At 45.9% G+C, this 23081-nt stretch overlaps 1 protein-coding gene and 2 non-coding genes across 5 annotated transcripts in view; 1 reads left to right on the forward strand and 2 right to left on the reverse strand.

The window, feature by feature from the left end:
• Positions 1 to 20163, forward strand: part of HDAC11 (Histone deacetylase 11) — a 47859-nt gene extending 27696 nt beyond the window's left edge. For 2 of the 3 annotated variants that reach the window (XM_065455520.2, XM_065455519.2), the window contains 3 exons: positions 4907 to 5015; positions 18721 to 18918; positions 19949 to 20163. In XM_065455520.2, the coding sequence (XP_065311592.1) occupies positions 4907 to 5015; positions 18721 to 18918; positions 19949 to 19975 (334 nt within the window). In that variant the 3' untranslated portion in view covers positions 19976 to 20163. The remainder of the gene's footprint in view (positions 1 to 4906; positions 5016 to 18720; positions 18919 to 19948) is intronic. The other variant, XM_065455521.2, reaches the window with a different exon arrangement.
• TRNAW-CCA (transfer RNA tryptophan (anticodon CCA)) lies at positions 13176 to 13247 on the reverse strand. The gene has a single exon. It is a non-coding gene; the product is annotated as a tRNA-Trp (tRNA).
• Positions 13719 to 13790, reverse strand: TRNAW-CCA (transfer RNA tryptophan (anticodon CCA)). The gene has a single exon. It is a non-coding gene; the product is annotated as a tRNA-Trp (tRNA).
• Positions 20164 to 23081: the final 2918 nt, after the last annotated feature.

Genomic DNA, 23081 nt, shown 5'->3' on the forward strand with positions numbered 1-23081 from the left:
GCTCTGGCATGACGCTATCATGAAAAGTGCCGGCAGCAGACAGCAAATGCTTCATCTGCCTCTCGCTCCAACAAGTCACCGAGACTCGACATTACGCAACCTCCAATGCTAAATGCGGGAAGATAGCTTACATGATGCCATGCCATCTCGGCATGCCCACTTTTTGCACACGCAGCACATTACCTCTAAAGCAGGGTGTGTGGCTATGTATGTGTTCAGCTGCGCTTACAGCCATGTGCGGCCATGGCCAAAACGAGCATCAGAAACCAACATGTACGCCACCTTGTCCCCTCCCTCCGCCCCATCGCTTGCACTTGCACGCGTTACTGCGAGCTCGCTCCCCTCCCCTCTTTCCCTTTTCTCGTGCAGGAAAGCGGCACTCATGAAGACCACCACCTTTCTTGTCTCACCCTTGCATGCTTTCACTGGAACCTAAAGCACACAGCACGCAGGGTGCCATAGAATCTTATCATAGTTGGACTTCATGCAGAACATGATGCCACTTCGGCAGTCGCTCATGTCACGTGGCATGCAATTTTTGAGAGGTGCATTTACGAACAGCCACTTTTAATTAAATCCTTTGACCATATGCATCCGCAGAAGTTTCCGTTTATTGTCTCAGTATTAGTTTGCGGTAGCATTGAAGTTTCATTATATTGAAATCGCATACAAACACACTTCGTTATATTGAAAGCCAACTGCAACGAAATTTGGGCCACCTAAAAAGTATAGTTTAGATAATGTAAATATAGAGGAGCGTCTGTTCAAAATTTTACATTTGAAATACAAGCAAGATTGTCACAAAAATCTTGCAAAAATAGCTCATTCTGATGCTGAAACTGAAAAAAAAAACACTGCCATTATCGCTTGCCCGAAGTGACCTTTAGCTCTGCGATCACCACAGATGGCATGCATTTCTGATTTGGTTGCGAAGGTATACACAGGTGTTAATTGGCTCACAAGGCTGCCTTTCTAAACATTACATGATAATGCAGGACTGTATTTGCTCTGAAGAGCCCCAAGCTTGCTAACAACCTGCTTAGTGGTTCCTAATACTCCGTTTGGGATTTTAATAGTTAAATGATGCTATATAATGTGCAATGTAATGACATAAATTTCCTAATATTGTAAATACTAGAATGTGAAAATTGTTTATATTCTTTTATTCATAATAAACACAATACACACACAATATTAATATTAATGCACAGTATTAATAGTGAGTTTAGAATAACGCCTGTACAGTATTTCAGTATTCAATATTCGATTCGCTTCACTTATGGTGCTGTTCGATTCATATTTGATTTGGTCTCAAAAACTACTACAGGTTTTCCCGCTCGATTTAATCCAAGCGCCAGTCAATTTAATCCGAGCGCCAGTCAATTTAATCTAAGTGCCAGTCAATTTAATTCAAGTGCCAGTGATTTTAATCCGAGCGCCACTCAATTTAATCCAAACGCCACTCAATTTAATCCGAATGCCAGCCGAAATAATCCAAATGCCAGTGAATTTAATCCAGGCACAACGGAATTCAATAACCTTTGGATTTCAAGACTTCTGAAAATTTGTGAACATATTATGAGTTAACACCTTGAAAATGAAAGAGCGAGGTGATAGACCAGTAGCTATCCTGCCACGGGACTAACGGCAACTTTTGGAGGTTTCGAAGCGAAAAACTTCAGCCGGCGTATGCCTGAATTGGCTCCGTAAGCATGTTCGGAGTTGAATTGGCTCCGTAAGCATGTTCGTAGTTGAATTGGCTCCGTAAGCGTGTTCGGAGGCGGCGCAGGTGGCCACTGCCGCGCGCTTGGCGTCATCGTTTGACGTTCGCCGCAAGCGCGTGTTTATCGCAGAGGGCGACTTATAACCGCTTGCCGGAGAATAGACGTGCGCATTCAACATGAAAGAAAAAGAGAGTGATACTACCGATACAGAACGCTATGTTTGTGGCTGTACAGAAATCGCAAGACAATGTGCCCAACAATGAAGAATAAAGAAGTTTATTAATCCTGCAAAACTTATGGTATATATCATTGATAAGCAATTTGCATAACTAAACAAGGCACATGTATAGCATAAACATAAGCTAACCAAAGCATATCCATAAGTGAAACCGTGAGCATAACCATAGGCTAAATCATAAAGCATTACCATAAGCTAAACCGTAAGCATATGCATAACTTAAGCCATGAGCATATTCATAAGTTAAACCGTAAGCATATCCATAGGCTAAATCATAAAGCATAACCATAAGCTAAACCTTTAGCATAAAGGCTAAATCATAAAGCATAACCGTAAGCTAAATCATTAGCATCACCGAACCTTTTCCCTTTGAGATATCCAGGCTTAACCTTAGCTAAGCCCCAGCCAATTTTTTTATTTTCTACTTCGTTATGAGAGCGACACAGCAGATGAGAATTCTCGAAATTAATTGAGAGGAAACGTCAGCATGAGTACGTCGAGCAAAACCCCAAGAACCTCGAACTGCGCATTGTATTTCACTTGTGATTACTAGTGACTCGACCATATCAGTTATGCAATTAAATGGTATTCATGACTGTTTTAGCGGTACTGATGACAAGGTCTTTGATTGGAGGCTGCGGACACCACAGTAGAATAGAGAATCATATTCGCTAGCGACCGAAGCCTCCTGGCCAGGGCCTAGTGATTATCATCGAATCAACCTTTATTGTTTCGTTTGATAGCCATGACCAAATCGCATGTGTACCCTTAACTCGACGTACTCATGCTGACGTTTCCTCTCAATTAATTTCGAGAATTCTCATTTGCTGTGTCGCTCTCATAACGAAGTAGAAAATAAAGAAAAAAATTGGCGGGGGCTTAGCTAAGGTTAAGCCTGGATATCTCAAAGGGAAAAGGTTCGGTGGTGCTAATGATTTAGCTTACGGTTATGCTTTATGATTTAGCCTTTATGCTAAAGGTTTAGCTTATGGTTATGCTTTGTGATTTAGCCTATGGATATGCTTACGGTTTAACTTATGAATATGCTCATGGCTTAACTTATGGATATGCTTACGGTTTAGCTTATGGTTATGCTTTATGATTTATCCTATGGTTATGCTCACGGTTTCACTTATGGATATGCTTTGGTTAGCTTATGTTTATGCTATACATGTGCCTTGTTTAGTTATGCAAATTGCTTATCAATGATATATACCATAAGTTATGCAGGATTAATAAACTTCTTTATTCTTCATTGTTGGGCACATTGTCTTGCGATTTCTGTACAGCCACAAACATAGCGTTCTGTATCGGTAGTATCACTCTCTTTTTCTTTCATGTTGAATGCGCACGTCTATTCTCCGGCAAGCGGTTATAAGTCGCCCTCTGCGATAAACACGCGCTTGCGGCGAACGTCAAACGATGACGCCAAGCGCGCGGCAGTGGCCACCTGCGCCGCCTCCGAACACGCTTACGGAGCCAATTCGACTCCGAACATGCTTACGGAGCCAATTCCGACATACGCCAGCTGAAGCTTTTCGCTTCGAAACCTCCAAAAGTTGCCGTTAGTCCCGTGGCAGGATAGCTACTGGTCTACCACCTCGCTCTTTCATTTTCAAGGTGTTAACTCATAATATGTTCACAAATTTTCAGAGGTCTTGAAATCCAAAGGTTCTCGAATTCCGTTGTGTCTGGATTAAATTCACTGGCGTTTGGATTATTTCGGCTGGCGTTCGGATTAAATTGAGTGGCGTTTGGATTAAATTGAGTGGCGCTCGGATTAAATTGAGTGGCGCTCGGATTAAATTGACTGGCACTTAGATTAAATTGACTGGCGCACGGATTAAATTGACTGGCGCTTGGATTAAATTGAGCAGGAAAACCTGTAGTATTTGTGCACCCCTATCTTACTGTTTCTACATTTCAATTAAGTCTAACAATTAACATCTCCTCTGCTTTCTCTGGCTTTATTGTCTTTTTTTTTTCCGTATGATTGGGACAGATAGGCCTTCTTATAATATATATATCTCCGCCCCCCCCCCCTTTTTTTTTCATGCAATCTGATAGAATTCTTGGGCTAATTCAGCACTATCATTTACATTCCTATGTACAAGCTATTGCTTCAGAAAAAGGGGACATACAGAGTCCCTGTCAGTACCTTTTCAACACGTTAGAGACCCATTTTTTATAACACAACAGTACCAAAATGGTCCATTTTTTAATGATGAGAAATGCTTCAATAAGATGTTTAGAATGTAAAAATAACTCTGCCAAGCATTGTACAGCAAATAATAATTTATGAATTTGTGTTGCCCACTTCACTTCTGGAACTCCAAAAAAAGAGAGAGAAAAAGAAAAGATTGTTTCGACTAGAAGTAGTTTATTGAATTGTTTTGAAATGCACTGTTCTACTATTGATGCCATCCAAACTAATAAAGACTATCAACAGGGCCCATACAAGGCCCGGTGACCATCTCATCCATACTTTAATCGTCTGTGGAGTCGCTGCCACCTAGAGTCTTCTTCTTCACTGCCGTCTTCTTCACTTATCACTGTCTTCTTCACTTGAAGGATCAAACACCAAGTCGACATCCTCGTCACTCTCGCTATCATCACCGAACGGATAGAAATCTACCGTACTAACACGCTGCACTATGATGCCAAGTTTGTTTGAAAGTGCAGGAAAATCTCACGCAGGCAGGGTGACCTCAACACAAAAGGAACGCCTGCTGCCATCTAGTGTGAAAACTGTATTCAATAAAACCGTGGAATTTGAAATTCCTACTGCAATTATGTTGTAAATGGTAAAACACCATTTGATGACGTCCATTTGTCAAAAGCCATTCAGAAAGTGGCATGAAGAGATGGGCTCATCATGGGCATTGACGAGCTGAGGTCGTCAATGCTCATTAAAAAAAGTTAATTCCTGCCTTTATGTGTGCAGCCACTTGCAGATGGCCCTGGCCGAATTTGACGCTGACTTGGTTGTCTACAATGCCGGCACGGATGTCCTCAGTGGCGACATGCTCGGCCACCTCAACATTTCGGAGAAGGTACGCAGGCGTCAGATCAAGAAGATTACGTGATGCTGCCATCATTTTCAGTGCACACATGAAAGATATTCCTTGACACGTATGTACATGATGTACCGTATTTACTTGCATATTGATCGCACTTCTTTGTAAAAAAAATCGACTCGAATTCAGGGGTGCGATTATTATGCGGGTTAAATTTCCCGCTAAAAGGAATTTTTTTTTTTTCATCCCGCATTTGCTGTGGGGGGACAACAGGTCAATAAACAGGCGGCTTCTGCTGTAACAGCATGGGACACCAAAACAAAAATGGCGGCCGACGGGGCAAGACGAACGCACCGAACGAGATTTTTTTCTTTTCATGAGTGCATTATGCGCATTGAAACAGTTTCTTTTGTATCAGTAATGAATAATATCGTTAATATTGGCAAGTCTGTGGCAATAACATTGCCATGCCCACTATGAGGGGACAGAAACAGAGATGGACGTGCTTAGCTGCTAGTGACATAGAAATACATGGCAGGTATGCTGTGGAAACTGTGGCATTTGTCTTCACTGCTATCCTAATATGGCACGTTAACGCTAAGGGTGGGCGAATATCTTAGCTGTGTTCCAAGCGTTGGTATTCGTATAGGGTACACTTCTGACGTATCAGTGTAAACGTACAGTACACTGGCTGTAGGTGGCTACTATTGTCTCCGCTCATGATTTGTTGTGTGCCCCGCAAGTGCAGACGAGAAGAATCGAAAGGCTGCTTTTTTTGTTGTTTTTGACCACAACCATTATAAAGCCTACAAATAATAAAGCTAAGCCAAGCCAAGGCAAGTTTGTTTGTAGCTTTTTTTTTCTCCTTCATGGAAGTGTGAAAAGTCATGAAAGGAATAAAATGAGGCATCTGCTTAAGAATGCTTGTTGCGTGCAGACCGCTTGGTATGTCTCGGAAGAGTCGTTCACGTAGCATTCGACAGATAATAAGTGCGATCATCATTACCCAGGTGAAAATATTTTTACTTCCAGCTGGATTATGGAACTGGAAATTTCACCCAGCTGGATACTTTTCTAGCTGCGAAGGCAGCTGGAAAAAATCCAGCTGGGTGAAATTTCCGGTTCCATAATCCAGCTGGAATATGTCCCAACTGGAAGGCCTTCCAGCTGGATCCAGCTGCAAGAAATGCCAGCTGGATCCAGCTGCAAGAAATGCCAGCTGTAATTCAGCTGGAAGAGGTTCCAGCTAGAATCTCCAGCCCGGCCTGTGGGTCTACAGACCCACAGACCAGGCTGGCACACAGCACCGGTCGCCATGGTGTTGAGCCTTGGCAACAACACCATGGTGTTGAGCCATGCCCATGTGAAATCCCAGGGTGTAAGCTCGCATCAAGCAGGATACAAACTGGCCATGAACTCGCATGGATCTTAGCTTGCTGTCGCAAGTCACAGTTAGTTCCTAATGTGACTGGCCGCAAGACCAACTGGTCCGGTGAAAATACATGCAGCCAAAACAGCACGGTGCTGAAACTTGCAACCATTTATTTGAACACTTGCAGCAAGAATTGCGGAAGCATATCTTGCATCTCCCTCAAGATGTGGAATACACTTGCACTTCTTGTTATGTTGCTGCGTGGGTCGTATCGCGAGGCACCATCGCGACAAGGCGTATCGGCAATAACCTTTTATTGCCGTCACGAAACAAACACAGAACAGTGGGAACTTGATAACTGCTACAATATATACATTCTTGAGGCCGGGAGAGGGCGCTCTTCAACACAGGGGTTAACTGATGCAGATACGTCATCCGCTGAACTCAGCGGCCAGAATCAGTACACAACACTCCTTCCCCCTTAGTTGGTACTCAACACTCAGCCAATGCCAGCACAAAGTCCCGAAGATGTTGTGGTGTCTTCCGGGAACGCTGCGAACGGCGTGGGCCCGGCAATTCTACACTTTGCTCTGTTGGTGCTGGCTGAGGTGCTGCTATGTCGTCCGAAGGAAGCATCACTGTTGGTTGCGCCTCGGGAGGTAGCATGGCTGTCGGGTGCTCCTCGGTTTCACTGGGATCTGGTGTCTTGCTGCTGCTCATTCCGCCAGGTGAAGGGCTTGACGAAGGCTGAACCTCAGGCTGTCCTTCAGGTACAGTTTCGGCTAACCTCATGGGAATGCTGCTCCGCCGACGAAGCTGGTCCACGTGCCGGCGACACACACGACCATCCGGAAGAGCAACCTCATAAGAGATCGGGCCAGTTGCTCTGGAAATCACAGCAGATACCCATGGTGGGCCCTGGCCGTAGTTACGTGCAAATACAGGGTCGTCGGGCTGGAATATGCGTGGTGTCGGCAGAACTTCTGCCAACCGGGAGGACTTGTCAGGGGCCCGGTCTGGATGCAGCCGATCCAGCATGGTAGACAGTCGGCGGCCCATCAACAACTCGCACGGGGCGCGCCCCGTGACTGTGTGCGGAGTTACATGCTGCTGTAGAGTGAAGTCTACCAAGCGCTTTGCCCAGCTTCCTCGGATTATTCGAGCTAATGCCTCTTTGGTGGTCCGTACCATCATTTCGGCCTGCCCGTTCGTGGATGGATGGAACGGTGCAGATGTCACTTGGCGGATGAGGTTGGCATCCAGGAACCCTCGAAATTCTGTGGATGTGAATTGCGGGCCGTTGTCTGAAACAAGTGTATCTGGCAGGCCATGAGTTGCGAACAATCTTTGTAAGGTAGTGATTACAGCACTCGATGTCATTGACGACATTAGTATGACCTCCAGCCATTTGGAATAAGAGTCCACCACAATCAAGAAAGTCTGTCCTTGGAAGGGACCAGCGAAATCAATGTGCAGGCGTGACCATGGTGTCCGGGTAGTCTCCCATGGGTGCACAGGTGCCCGAGGCATCTCGGGCCGTGTTTCCTGGCAAGGAAAACATCGCCGGACCCATTCCTCAATGGCCGCATCCATGCCGGGCCACCATACATAACTGCGGGCAAGCGCTTTCATTCTGACGATTCCAGGGTGTCCGACATGCAGAGCTTCGAGGACCCGGAAACGCAACTTCTGTGGAATCACCACACGGTCACCCCACAGTAAACATCCCTTGTGGGCGGACAGTTCATGTTGCCTGGACATGAAAGGTGTGAACTCGGAACTCGGAGCGCACCTTGGCCACCCCTTCCACACCCAGTTGAGGACACGGGAGAGGAGAACATCCTCGGCGGTGTCTTGCTCGCCATCATCGTTCGTCGTCGTCCCTTGATGCACGGGCTCGAAACGTGGCGCGTTGGTGGTTTGAAACGAGGCTAGGCTGGCTTCCCGGGCAATGGCCTCAGCGGCGACTGCTTCCTCGACAGCACTAGTGAAAGACACCTCTTTTTTCGCCAGTAGTCGCCGCTTCACCGTGTCGTTCTGCAGTCCGAACACGAATCGATCCCGTAGCACGGTGTCGAGGTCGTTGAAGTTGCAGTGCTGTGCCGTCGTTCGAAGAGCAGCGAGGTAGGCGGCGGCAGACTCACTTGGTGCCTGGTCGCGGCGATGGAATTCATATCGTCTGGCAAGCTCCGGTGGTTTCGGCGCTAGGTGGTCACGCAGAACGGCGAGGATTGTTTCGAACGGTGTATCCTTCAGCTGGGCCAGTGCTACGAGCGCCCTGGCTAATTGAAAAGTGGCGGGACCGCAGCGGCTGAGGAATATCGATCTCTTCTTGCTGGCGTCCGTAACGTCCTGCGCCTCGAGGAAGAACTGGAAACGTTCTGCATAGTCCTCCCACTCTTCAGGGTGGGTGATGTCGAAAGGCTCGAGCCCCTCCGTTGTGGTGGCCGTCATTGTGAACGAGTACGGACAGGAGCTAGCTTCCTATTGCGGCGGTCTCGTTCAGTCCCACCCTCGTTGCCAGTGTTATGTTGCTGCGTGGGTCGTATCGCGAGGCACCATCGCGACAAGGCGTATCGGCAATAACCTTTTATTGCCGTCACGAAACAAACACAGAACAGTGGGAACTTGATAACTGCTACAATATATACATTCTTGAGGCCGGGAGAGGGCGCTCTTCAACACAGGGGTTAACTGATGCAGATACGTCATCCGCTGAACTCAGCGGCCAGAATCAGTACACAACACTTCTCCTTGTACCCCATCTGAAAAAAATATTTAGACATAGTGAGTGAACTTTAAAACAATCATCACTTTAATCCACTCAGTTCTAGTAAACAGTGACCTTTACCAAAATCACGTGGATTGTATCAACAGCCTTTGGACAGTACCACAGTTTACCTTCATCACAGACCCTTCTACAGTTTATGTGGGGTAAGGCCTCAACCTGAGCTCTCAAGAGGCTCTCAACTTGAGCTGCAGAAGCTATGCAATGATCGTTAAATTGTTTAGCGCCATTGACTGTGGCTTTAGTGCAAATAGAATTCAAATGAGCTCATTTGTATTTTGAACTAGGCGTGTGATGTAACTCAACAGCCCCCCAAGAAGCATTTCTCTGCTGAATAACACAGGAGCTTGAGGGCCAATCTTTTTATGTTATTGTTGTTTTGCAGCAATTCAAATGCCTGCCATTCGAGGCAACGTGTTTGCGAGCACGCACTTGCAGTGAAAGCACGCCATAAATGTGCTTCTATTGCGTTGGGCAGATTGACATATACGCACTAGTATTTAATAGACGTACGTATGTGCAACATTGGGCACAAACACTGCACGGCAATATATTCAAGTGGGCTATTGGAGACAAAAGGGGCTTACGCAAACTGGCAAGCACTTCACATATGCTGCGTGATAATTTAAAGTTTTATGCAATTTTTAACAAATCGCCTGTTGAAGATACCGTAATTCTAGTCCTTGAGCTGGATCCTTCAGAGGAGGAGATTACTTGCACGAAAAATCGGAACACATATTGAACTAATTTTAAAAAATTCAGTAATGAACGTCCTAATTTATTACATTACAGCACATATCGCAATCTACGAATTGTAGCCATCGAGATTGCCGGGCATATCCACTTGGACTTACTTTCCAGAATGACACCAGTTAGAAATATGTGTCATCAAACTCGCCGTAAAAGTGCACTGTTGGTCTACATACTTTTTTAACAAAACGCTCTTTTATGTATTGGAGCACAAAAGTAACTGGAACGCCCACTTATTCGTCTCACGCTTTAGAAAATAATATATCGAAACTGATGTAATTCTGGAAATTCATTTAAGGTGGATCCATTTTGCAAACTCACAGGCTACAATTCGTACATTGTAATATGTGCAGCAAGGTAATAAGTTAATTTGTCAATTTTTGCTAATTACTTGAAGATTTCTTTCGATTTCACATGCTAATAATGTCCACCTCTTCGAATAATTCCGCCCAGCGACAAGAATTATGATATCTGCCACAGGCCATTTCTACCAAATTCCGCAAAACATAAAAATGATCAACCTGTATACGAACATCACGTACAGCAGGGACCTATTATATCATGCTCAAGCGTGCCAACATACAGGATAAAAATAAACATTAACTTATGCTCAAAACATAAGCAAGTGAAATAATTACCTCCAAATTGTAGAATCAGGGCTGGAGAAAACGGTGCTCTTCGATCCGCACTGGTGAATCACAACACCACAAAGTACAGCAATAAGAACCGTTGATAGCCGCTTGCCTGTACTTGTAACACCGTCCAGAGAAGGAACTGTCCAAAAATAATTACTTCATGCGCAAGATCATGCAGGTTCCTCACAAAAACTTGATCACACGCACACCCGAGAGACTCTCGTTGTCTCGCAAAATTGCCTCGCCGTGACAGTTTCCGCCATGTGCTGTACGAAACTAGGGCCCCTGTGGCGTCGTCACATTTTTTATGTTCGGCCTGCCTTTGTAATGCTGCTGTTTGCTGTGAATAAAAACCCGAGCTTTTCTGAGAAATACTGATATTGCAATAACACGCTATTATATTATTATTAGTGTCAAAAGAGCAGATCAAGACAAGATACGAGACTAAAGCTCCTAAGTATTCAACAAATATGGCGGCGATTGTAGTGGCGTCGTGCAGACAGGAAAAAATAGGAGCAGCGGTCATTGCAGCCTGAACTGCTGAAGGTGCCACGTGTTAAGGCTCTTTTTTTGTTAGAGAAGGAATTGTTATGCTGTAAACACTAGCCGTTTGCGCAACGGCTCATCATGACCAATCGGGCAAGCTCCTCGCTAGACGACGTCGACAATGTAGCAAGATAACACAGTGTTGACCAAGAGCGCGTCGCTTTTGTTTACTACAAGCAAGGTTCAATAAAAGTGGCAGTTTTTCCTGGAGATATTTTTTTTTTGGCAACTCGATCACACAGTACACTTTAGATTGCTATCGATCCCGATCGCGATCAAAGGTACCCGGAGTGACGAGCATTTCCATGCAGTTCATGCAATTACGATTGTTGTCACAACACGAACGAATAAAAATATATTTTTTTTTTTGCTGCTGTAAGAGTAAAAGCTCTTCGTTCTTATACAAACACCACCTAGGGCTAAATATGGGCATGTTGCTGATACAAAAAATGTCTTAATGCAAGTGGGAATTAAGCTCCACTTTCCAGTCGATAGATTCTACTTCCGGCTGGAAAATGCTCCACCAGTTGTTTCCAGTTGGAAGCGCTGTTTCCAGCTAAAAAATGCTGTATCCAGTTGTTTCCAGCTGAAGCTGGAAAACTTCCAGCTGGCAGTGCTGCTTCTAGCTGAAAAACCAGCTGAGGTGGATCCCACTTCAAGCTGGAAAGTGCCATTTCCAGCTGGCTCTGGAAAATTTCTAGCTGGAAGGGCTGATTCCAGTTGGAAACCTGGCTGGAAAGACCATTTCCAGCTAGAAATTCAGAGCCCATTTTCATGTGGGTAGCTAGACTTGGCACACGACATATCCTTGTGGCAAGGTCGGGGTGCGATTATCACACTAGAATGAAAAAAAAATCGAATTTTGCCGACAAAGTTCAGGGGTGTGGTCATTACGCGAGTGCGATCATCATGCAAGTAAATACAGTGTGATCTGATTATGTGGCACGCTGTATATAGGGGGACTCCGGATCAATTTCGACCACCCAGTGTTCCTTGACGTACACTCAATGCACAGTACGCGAGCACTTTTACATTATTAAGCCGCCATCGGAATGTGGCCACCATGGCAGGGACCGAACCCACAACCTCGTGCTAAGCTGTCCAGCACCATAGCCACTGATCTACAATGCCAGGTTGTATGCAGTGCACTCCACCGAGTCTTTAGAGAATGCTTTGCAGTGTATATGCAGCAGGTTTCTTCATCCAGAACGCATTCTTGAATAAGGAGCCATTGTGGAGTTGCAGGTGCAGCACATTTATTGTGTCTTTGCTTATTCCTTTAATTTAAAATTCATGGCTGTGCAGCCATCATGCTGAGTCACCGCTGACTGAGCCAAACCTCGTGCCCTTTTTTTTATTTCGTATGTATTTTCGGAAGGCATCAATAAATTATATTTTATTTGATCACCGTTCTCTTTTTACACTGATGATTGTTCCGTGTTGTTTTGGCCTTTGATGTCTCCGCTCGCTTTTTGAAAAGACAATCATGGTTTCAAACTGCCAAGTTTAAGAAATGAAAGTTGGGCGCATTGGTACTGATTCATTTTTCGCATCACTTTACTGTCGCTACCATTGAATTTCTCACGCGGTTCTAAAACGTATCATGTCACCATGGTAGCAGTAATTAAAATAAACAAAGATTGGACAAAATAAAGGCCCTATGTGGATTCAGGTGCAAGCCTTACTGAGGTAAATGTCATCATTGAGCCAACCAACATTCTCATGTGTAACACTAAATGATTACTAGCTCACTGCATAGTTTTTTTTTTTTTTTCTTGGGACATAGATATATAGTTTTGTGGCCGGTTGTACCAAAGGATGCTGAACAAAGGAATTACTTTTATTGTGGCACATGATTTCTATAAGTTGAATACTGCATCAGTGTTTACTTTCCGAGCCCATCTCATGCTCATCAGCACAGTGAAATAGTTGTTAGTTTTAACCTTGGCATACAGAAACATTTGTCCGGTTTGTCTACATGTTAAAAGAGAAAAAGAATTGTGACGGGAAATTTTAAAAAGCGAGGCTAGTTTGTAAGAAAATAAAAGGTTTAGGTCAAACATAAAAAAAAATCAATATGGACACGGCTATAAAAGAACATTCCGTGACCCGGACGTGATTCGAACACGCAACCTTCTGATCTGGAGTCAGACGCGCTACCGTTGCGCCACCGAGTCGCTGACTTTAGGTTCGTTTTTAGACAAACCGCGGGTAGGCAGGCACGCGCATACTTTGGTGGGGTTCTACGTGCCAAACAGGTGTTGGCAGTACCCACGATCTCCTAAATTATAGCAGGCAAAAGGTGTCCGCGGATCGACGTTTCAACGACTATTTTAAACATGTAACACACTAGTCCAAGGCGTTATTTTAGCACGGAAACATAAATAAGGAGCGCACAAGACGGATATGGCATGGGTAGAGTAGAGTGCATGTAACGTTGGTGTAGAAATAGCCACTGTAGTTAAAAACTGTTGCCGCTCGATCATAGTGCATCGTGAATATGCGGTCATGGCCACCGACTCGTGAAATGGAAGAAATCGTCGTCCACTCGACTGTAGCACTACAGTGTGATGAATGAGAAACTGCCAGCGTAACGCGTTTACGACGGCAAAAAAAAAATTATAATAATAAAGTAAAAAAAAAAACGTTGACCCGGACGTGATTCGAACACGCAACCTTCTGATCTGGAGTCAGACGCGCTACCGTTGCGCCACCGAGTCAGGCACTAGAACGCTGCCTATACGACGGCTTACTGGTCGTGGTGGAGGGCAGCGCATTTTGTGTTTCCACCGCTTCGTTTTGATTAGCGTGCGAGTTCACCGCAGTGCCCGTCCTTTCACTATTAACGTGTAATATTCTTGCTCTATCGACCTGCCGGCTTGCGCTGTTAGCAACTTCGTTCACTTGACACTCGATTGTCACTGCTGCCATAGAGAAAAGAGAGTTTTAGAATTGGGGGCGCAAGGCTCTGGGCCCCCAAGCCGCGTTGCGTCGGTTGCTCTTGGGTTTATGTGAGCAGCAGAGTTTGAGGATTGGGTCGAACGCAGACAGCGTTGGGTTGAGCGCTCGGGGCGTCGCAGTGTGGAAAATAGAAAGGTGCTTGAAAGAAAAAAAAAATGAACCTCTTTTGTTACAAGTGAAAACAAACAGAATGCATTTTTGAGCAAAAAGAACGAACAATAAAATGTAAGAAACTGTGTTAGTACCAGTTAGCATTACGAATTAAGTGTGCGGTTCTAAGCCAAGCAAAGCCAATCGAAGCCAAGTGCTCTTAGTTGGTGTTTTCTTGTGACGCGCTGCGAAAATCTGCGAGTTCACCCGTGTGAAATGGCGAAAATCAGTCGAAGTAAATAAAGTTTGCTCTGCGACCATCTGCTGTACGCCATCGCTGTCACCCGCGAGGGCGGCCCAAGACGGCTTGGGGGCCCACGCTAGTTTTCGATTCTTGGGTCTTGGGTTAACGCGAACGCAAGAACGCAAGACTGGCTTGGGTTCTGCGCATGCGCACTTGTCGCGCGCAATTTTCTTGGGTCCCCAAGCCGCTTGGGGCCCCAATTCTAAAACTCTCTAAAGAAATGGCGCTGCGCCTGTGACTAGAAAACGTTTACGACAACAGCATAATAGCGCCGGACTTTCCAACACATGCTTGTGTGAGCTGCGCTTTTAATTATCTTTACCCAGAGCACTAGTGCTGGCGCGAGGTACGTTCAGGCTTGGCGTTCACCACCCACTCCGGCTTTTCCCCTCGCCCACGTAGCAGCGCAGTTGTACACACGCAAGTCGCCAGCTGTCCTAGACAGGCCGGCCATTTGAACACCTTCGAAAATGCTTGTCCACGTGCTCCTGTATTAGTTATGCTTGATATTGAAGGTTAGGCATATGTAGTTAGCAGTTGGAATGTCCAACGGCTGCTCGTTTTGCGTGGCCGGTGCAACTTTCGCGCGCAGCTCACGGGATCGCTGTGGAACGCAGACCGCGAAAAACGAGAACAGAAGAGGGAGAGAGAGTAAAGGAATAATCATTAACCAACATCGTTTACAATAGTATTATTCCCAAATATGTGTAATATTAAATGTAATCGAATGTGTGATCTAGAAATGCACATTCATGCTTTGTTGCATAAATGGAGAGCTTATCGTGCACCTTCTAATATGAAATGCTCCAGCTATCTCGCGTGTACGCTGGCCCTTCCTGACGATGCGTCGATTTGGAGAATGTGTATTTGACATAGCCAAGAAATTCATGTCGATTCCAACAACGTCAGATCGCTTATTCTCGCGTGCTGGTTGTGTGGGCATTCAAAATTGCCACGCTACTGGCCGCTCGAGGCTTTGCGTGTATTCGCGGCCTACTTTCGCGCTCGGGAAAACACTTTTATGTAGCACGTAGAACAACATAAAGCCGTATCGCGAGTTTTTCATGTTGCTCTACAATTCTCTCATTGGCACTTTTCGTCTAACTATAATATTTCAGAAGTTGATCAATTGATTAGAAGCAATGTAATTATAGGCGGAATGCAAAAAATAACCCGAGTATCTTCAAGCGACGTTAAAGGGACACTAAAGGGAAACAATAAATCAGTTTAGACTAATGAGGCATTGTTTGAGAACCCTGCAGGCAGTCATTTCAAAAAGATAGTTTGATTATTAAATGAGAAAATGAAGGTCCAAGTATCAGTATTTGAATTTCGCGCCGAAACGCCAGCGCCGGTACGTCAGCGTGACGTCAGGGATTCCAAAGTTTGTTTTCGCATTTGGGCCGCGTTGGCTAAATAAAGGTTCCCGAAACTTGGCATGTCTAATATTTGGTTCCTTTAGAACACAATGTAGTCAATCTGTACCGCTATATATAATTAGTAGGCCCTAGAAGATGCCATCAAAATCCAAGACGTCACAGCCCCCAGGTGCGGGAACTCAAGTAGGCGTCGCCACCCGCATTTCGTTCTTGCGCTTTTTCTGGCTTACCAAACGCCTTATCGTTGTAAGGGTGGTGTTTTTGGTGTTGTAGAACGGTGATTTACTGATGCAAAAGAAATCACTTTTCACTTTAGTGTCCCTTTAAGCATTACCTTGGTTCTGACGAGCTATGTGGCATTTGAATATTTTTAAAGTTTGACTAAAGTTACGTGGGACACCTTGCATATAGTGAGGTTGCTACAGCAGTTAAGCTTCTCAGTTAAAGAACCAGTAGACCGATCAACAGCGCGAATAGTAGTGTCATCAGCGTGCAAAAACGGTTGACAGATCTTTTGGCATTTGGGAAGATTATTAATATAAATTAAAGATAAAATAGACCGCGGCTATTGATCCTTATTGAGCCTTCGTAATTCATTATGAAATTAGATGGGACTAAACTTAGAAATCAAGACCGCTTGCTTTCGGTAAGATAAGTAATTTTCAATTAGCGGTAATGAGATTACGAAATCAAATGGTATCTGGTATTGCATTATATGCTTTATATTAGTGAGATCAATTAAAAGCGCGCCAGTGGTATTTTCAGTGTCAATTCCGTGCTTGCTTTTTTTTTCATAATGCGATGTTTATACGCGGTGATAATTTTTTAAGCTTTCCGAAACTTTTAAAAATTGACTGAGGCAGATAGCGTAATTCTTATCCTTGAGCTGGATTATTCTAAGAGGCAGACATTACTAGCAGAAGAAATAAAAACGCACGTTCAACTAATTTATGAAAATGAACTAATTTACGCATTAATCAATTAACTTTATGGCACGTATTGTAGTTTACCAATTGTAGCCGGTGAGTTTACAAGACGGTGTACCCACTTGAAATGAATCACCAGGATGACACCAGTTTCGAGATATTATTTCCCAAAAGTGTGGGACGGAATACAGGTGCGTTCCAGTTACTTTTTTGTACTTCACTGCATAAAAGAGAATATAATATTCACCAGCAATAAAGAAGAGGACAGGGGAAGAAAACACAAGACGACGACGCGGGTGGTCGTTTTTGTGTTTTCTTCCCCTGTCCTTGTTTTTATTAGCGGTCGATACGATACGCACTAAACACAAAAGCTATTCTGAAGCATAGCGTTTTGTTACAAAAGTAAGTGGAACAACAGCGCATTTGTACGGCGACTTTGATGGCGCATATCGCCAAACTGTTGTCGTTCTGGAAATTCATTCCAAGTAGATAAGCCTTGCAAACTCACCGGCTACCATTCGTAAATTGCGATATGTGCCGTAAAGTAATTAGGAAGTTAGTAATTTTTAAAATTTAGCTGAATATGTGTTTCGATTTCACGTGGTGGTAATGTCCGCTTCTCTGGATAATCCAGTTCAAGGACTAGAATTATATGTTATCGGCAACAGACGATTTTTGGAAATTCCGGGAAAGAAAAAAAAAAAAGATCGCCTCACAAGGTTGAGAATTTTGACATGCGGTTTTTTACTCGTTTCTCATTACATTTCTCGATAGCATGGCTCTGGTTGATAAAATTTTGATAAGTCGAAAGTTTTAGAGGGGTATTCTCCAAACCTGATATCATTTGCGGAATGAGCTTTTGCTCATTTTATTTTTATTTCTTAATGTTTTTAAAGCTTAGATGGGACATCCGAGGTCTGCCTGAAATATGTCCTACCATGCTTCCCGGAAAAAAAGGAGGTGTCACCTTGTGTATGCTTTGTACTAATACGCTTCAGGGTAGTTCCCTCCTGCTTCCACACACTGAGTCTCGCGATCCCCGGCATATATTAAAGCAGTCATGGCAGCTATCATCGGGAAGTATTTTTAGGGGAGCCGTTGTGTTATACTCGATGTCCTCTCGGGTCTGAAAGTGCGCATTCATTTCGGATGCCTTTCGATTTTCGGGGACATCCAAAAGTCGCGCGAGGTCACGCGCGGACAGTAAAAAACTTTAACGACCGAAAAACACCATGGGCCACACAAACAGTGGTGTTATCCAGGGTTGCAGTTGCCAGGTCTTCGAACTCCACTGTGAGTAACCCTAGGAGAGAGAGAGAGAGAGAGAGCAAATAATAAATGAAAGGTAGGGCTAGAAGTTAACCAGGACTGAGTCCAGTTGGCTACCCTACACAGGGGAAAGGGAGAAGGGGAGGGAAAGATTAAGAGAAGAGAAAGTCCACTGGGGATATCATTCGGTCACTCAGTTCGGATCACAGACGGTGACTCCATCCGGCAGCTTTCAAACATCGCAGCAGCGCTTTTGTGACTTTTTGTAGCTGCGATGTGCGAGGCCATGGTCCCAAGATCTTGTTCAAGGTGAACAGTTTTCTGTCTAACTGACTGAGAGCTGTGCAGAGGTCATGTCTCTCATTTGCAAAATATGGGCAGTAGCACAGTAGATGTTCTATAGTATCAGTAACCCTATGGAACGGCCCACTGCATAGCCATGGCAATGAGGCTGCGCTGCTGGGCACGGGGTCGTGGGAGCGATCCCGGTCGCATTTCGACGTGGGTATAATGCGTTGAGTGCTCCCTAAAGAACCACCAAGTGGCCGAAATCAACCCGGAGTCCCCTACTACGCCGCGCCTCAGGCATAATCGTGTCGGGGTTCCGGCACGTAAAACTTTAGGTTTGAATCTCTTAACGCTCTGGCTGATGCATCCTCCTCCCCCCTCCACGCACACACACGCACGCACCTTCCTTCGTTCTCCGACGTCGTGCTTGCAGGGCGTAGTGCAGCGCGACGAGCTGGTATTCCGGCGAGTCCGCAAGCAGGGCCTGCCGGTGGTGATGCTGACCAGCGGCGGCTACCAGCGCCAGTCGGCGCGCGTCATCGCCCGCTCGGTGCTGAACCTGTGTCGCCGGGGCCTGCTGGCCAGGCGGCCGCCGCCGCGCCGCACGACAAGCAGCGCCGCCGCGCACGAGGTGGTAATCCGTGTGCCACACTGGTCGCACACTGGCCGATTCATACGAAGATGAGAAACGGGCATTGTATCTGCAGAATGTTATCTTACGTACACGTACGGTCTGAAGTAGGAGATAAAGGCAGAGGAGAAAATTTACCTGCGGAATCAAGGGCATACAGTGTTTCAGAAGTATTAACGTACTCCAACGTACACCGAGGACGTTGCGCACGTGCATAACTATATCTTGGCATTTCTTGTGCGCAGGTAGTGTGTTAGGGCATTGCGCATGCGCAGAGCCCTCGATGCTCTTGTCTTTCCTTTTTTTTTTTCGTTAAGCATGACCGATATCCGCTAGCTTTGGGTTTCTTGCCAATGTTCGTTCGAATGCCCTGTATTGGGGGAGAAGAAACAGTAGAGGGGAAATGGGGAACCGAAGATCTGCGCACGAATGGCGAAAGGTCTGACAACGTCGGCAGTCTGTCGCACAGTGCCGATGCTTTCGGAGAACGCAGCCTTGCTTTTAAAGCCCCTTAGGACGTCCTTCGTCGGCACTAGCAGAGTCATTCGTGCTAAGCTCCAGGAATCGCGTGTTGCATGAATGGGCTTGCCGAGTTTGTCATGCGCACGGTCATCAGTTCTACGGGTTAGTCAGCACCGCAGTGTTCGTCTACGAGAGACTAGGCATGCGAGCGCTTACCAATCAGAAAACGCTATTTCGATGACCGTCCATAGAATCGGAAATCACATTAGCTCCTCGTTCTGCGCCGTGCTCGACACTCGCGCAAAACTCATCGTATATCCATGAACTGCTAACCAACAACAACGCGCCGATCGCGCTCGCAGGTGAAGTGCGTGTTTAACATGCACTGCTACGGGAAACAGCTACACTGGCGCCAATCATGACCTCATCGGCGTCGTGCGATCACTAATCTTGCCATTTTTTTTTTCGCTGAATTTGATTCAGGCTGCTCTATATTGGCTCGCACTCTGGCCTACACGCCTCTTAAATGTGTATTGCCGTTATTTACCTTCTATGTTCTTCGTTTCAGGACAAGAGCTCAGAAGAAGGGAAGTGATGAGGAACTCTCTGACTGGCGACGCAATACACCGGCGACCGTAGCCACGGCTTTTCGCATTTATCAGAGAATATACGCGATCCCGCCTATACGATCTTCCTTCACCGATCTGTCTTAATTCCTCTGGCCACTATCTACTCGTTCTTTTGTTCACCGACGCTTGTTGGTTATATATATATATATATATATATATATATATATATATATATATATATATATAAACTGCATCGTTATTTCTTGCGCAACTTCTATTTAACTGTACATAAAATGTAGATTGACACACATACATAGTTGTTGTTAATAAACGCTATGTTGCTAGTCCGAGTGCGTATCGTCCTGTTTTGCTCCTTTGCTGCTCCCTGCAACTGTACTATACGGCTGCAGTTGCTGCACGACACGATTGACCGGTGACAACAGGCAATGTTCTACAGGGCCTTAGCGCACAAGCTCTCCAGCAAAGAAAAAAAAAAAAGGATTAAGGCACGCCATATGTTGCTTTCTTTTAGAGTTCTGTTTACTCTGAAGATCGATTCATTTTCAGTGAATAAGTTGCACCTTCTTTGCGTAAGAGCTGTGCAGACACGGTCTCTAACAAGTATACATGGACTGCAAAAAAAGAAAAAAGAACTATTACGACAGAGACCAGCCTCGATGATTAGCTAAGCAAACGCGAAGCATTTCCCCCTGCACGCGTGGCCAAAACCCGAACGAACTCGCGTCCTTCCGGGGAAACGCTCGCTCCAGGACCGCCGCATGTGCAGGCAGCGACACCCTGACGACGTATACGATCGGAACTAGACGCGGTCGCAGCTAGACGCTACACGCTGCACCAAATTCGTCTTCGGCAAAGTGCTTTTGGAAGCACGCGTCTGCGTCCCGCAGGTGGCTGTCCTCAAATCGGCACTCGGCGGCCTGTTCAGCGGCCGAACGTGCACCGGTGTTCTTCGGCCGCGCGTCACTTGTTGCTGATACGGCCGTTCGTATCTCGTGGGCCCGTTGCTTCGCCTCCTGCCTCGATACTTTTGTACGCGTCACATACCACTGTATTCTCTGCGGAGCGTCTGCAATCTTCCCTACTTACTATCCCAGCTTTGGCCAAAGTATTGTGCCGTCTGCCGATCCAATGCTCACGTGGTGGTCGAAATAGCGGCCTTGTGAGCCCTGCCTGCAGCCATCGTCTGGCCACGGTAAACTCGCGGGCAGGCGCCGGCGAGAGAGCGCTCAATGGCGGCAGCTGTCACTTGAGCAAATATGGCAGCGCCCATGGTATGGAGCTGTAAACAGCTTATAATTGCTGTATACGGTTCCAGTAACTCTAGGACACTGCTGGTCTCACACTGCGCGCTTCGGAACTTAGGAACATGCTGGTCCGCGCGCAGAGAGTAGCTTCGGAGGTTGTTTGCTCACGTTATCGCGTGATTAGTTAACAAGGAAACCTCCGCGCCTTCTTCGCACTAGCAAACGATTGTACCTTTCGCTATCGTTGATATATCCTTAGACGTATTTCCAACATCCGCGCCACTTCCCGTTACATATCCTACTGCCGTTCTATTTTTTTTTCTATGTGCGTGCGGGAAGATATTCTTTTAAAAAAATTAAGTTATGGGATTTAACGTTCCAAAACCACTTTCTGATTAGGCACGCCGTAGTGGAAGACTCCGGAAATTTTGACCACGTGGGGTTCTTCAACGTGCACCTAAATCTAAGTACACGGGTGTTTTCGCATTTCGCCCCTATCGAAATGCGGGCGCCGTGTCCGGGATTCGATCCCGCGACCTCGTGCTCAGCAACCCAAGACCATAGCCATTGAGCAACCACGGCGGATGGGAAGATATTCTTGCCTTGCGCGATGGCAGTTTGGCAGTGTGCTGTCGCCGAGTTGCATTTGTGCGCAAATGTTCCGTTGCGGAGTTCCGTCTTGAGCGCTGATTTCTCCGCAAGGGCATGGACGCATCGTGAGCACAGCACATCTATGCCATTTACGTCAGGAGCTATGCACCGTTACAACATCTGTGGAAAGCTGGTCGCACCATGTGTCAATGATTCTTGTGAAACCGGGTTTTAGGTATAAATACGGAGATTGTAGGATGTGATACTTGCACTGCTCGAGCTGTGACGCTCCATCAGCCCTCCATCATGCCATCATCGTCACATGCATACAATTTGATTCATGAGGTTTTTCTCGAAGCGACACTGCAGGGTTTATGAGAAACCCCGTGATAGCAGGGCGTTGAACCGAAACGCTTCTGGCCAGCTCGGCTCGGGCTCAGGCTTCTGCGTGTTTTCGGGCTCAGCTACGGAGCAAAGAAATAACGGTTTGAACCGGTTAATTCATACGGGTTCATATCGGTTCGTAACTTGGCCAGAAATTGGCGAGAAAGGGCACGTAAACTGTGCGTTGCAGCAAACCTGAAAAACATATTTTACCTCTCGGCAACACATTATTCGAGATTGCCGGCATCAAGGAACGTGTGTTTGCTTTTTTAATACATAACCATTTCACTCCATTTGCGTCAATATACGCAAAAGCTTGCATCATTAACTTTTATGTTTGCATAGCACTTGTTTTTATATTAGCACACTTGACACAGACTCTCGCATATGCGTGGGATCTGCCCAATTTTCGTATGACTGGACGTCACTATTGGCGCACTGTAATTGGGGCTCTGCGTAACAAATATGCAACTAGCATGTGAGAGCGTTACGGGGTAGCATGGTAACACGCGTAACCCTGCTTAGCTTGTAGCACAGGGCCATCTTCCTGTTTCAGCGTTAGTGGTACTTCACCCTGATGGCCGTGATTGCGTGTGGCGGGATCATTGCTCTGCTTGTGAAGCTGTGCGCCGTACACACACCGAGCAGCAACCCGCTCCTCAAACGACCACGCAAGGTCATCGACACCGTGCTGAGTCCAATGAGCTTGCTGCGCGCTTGACACACCCAACCGCGAACGCAGTGGGTGCAGCTGTGATTGTTCCACGCCTGTGCGTGGAACGACGAAGTTACGGACACTCCTTGAAGATAGGCTACCATGTTATCATCGCAATTACAGGCTGTGCGAACAACGATGGTACCAGAAACTGTTTGTCACGGAACACGACTCCAA

The sequence above is a fragment of the Dermacentor albipictus genome, chromosome 5, assembly GCF_038994185.2.
Source record: "Dermacentor albipictus isolate Rhodes 1998 colony chromosome 5, USDA_Dalb.pri_finalv2, whole genome shotgun sequence".
NCBI classification, from domain to species: Eukaryota; Metazoa; Arthropoda; class Arachnida; order Ixodida; family Ixodidae; genus Dermacentor; species Dermacentor albipictus.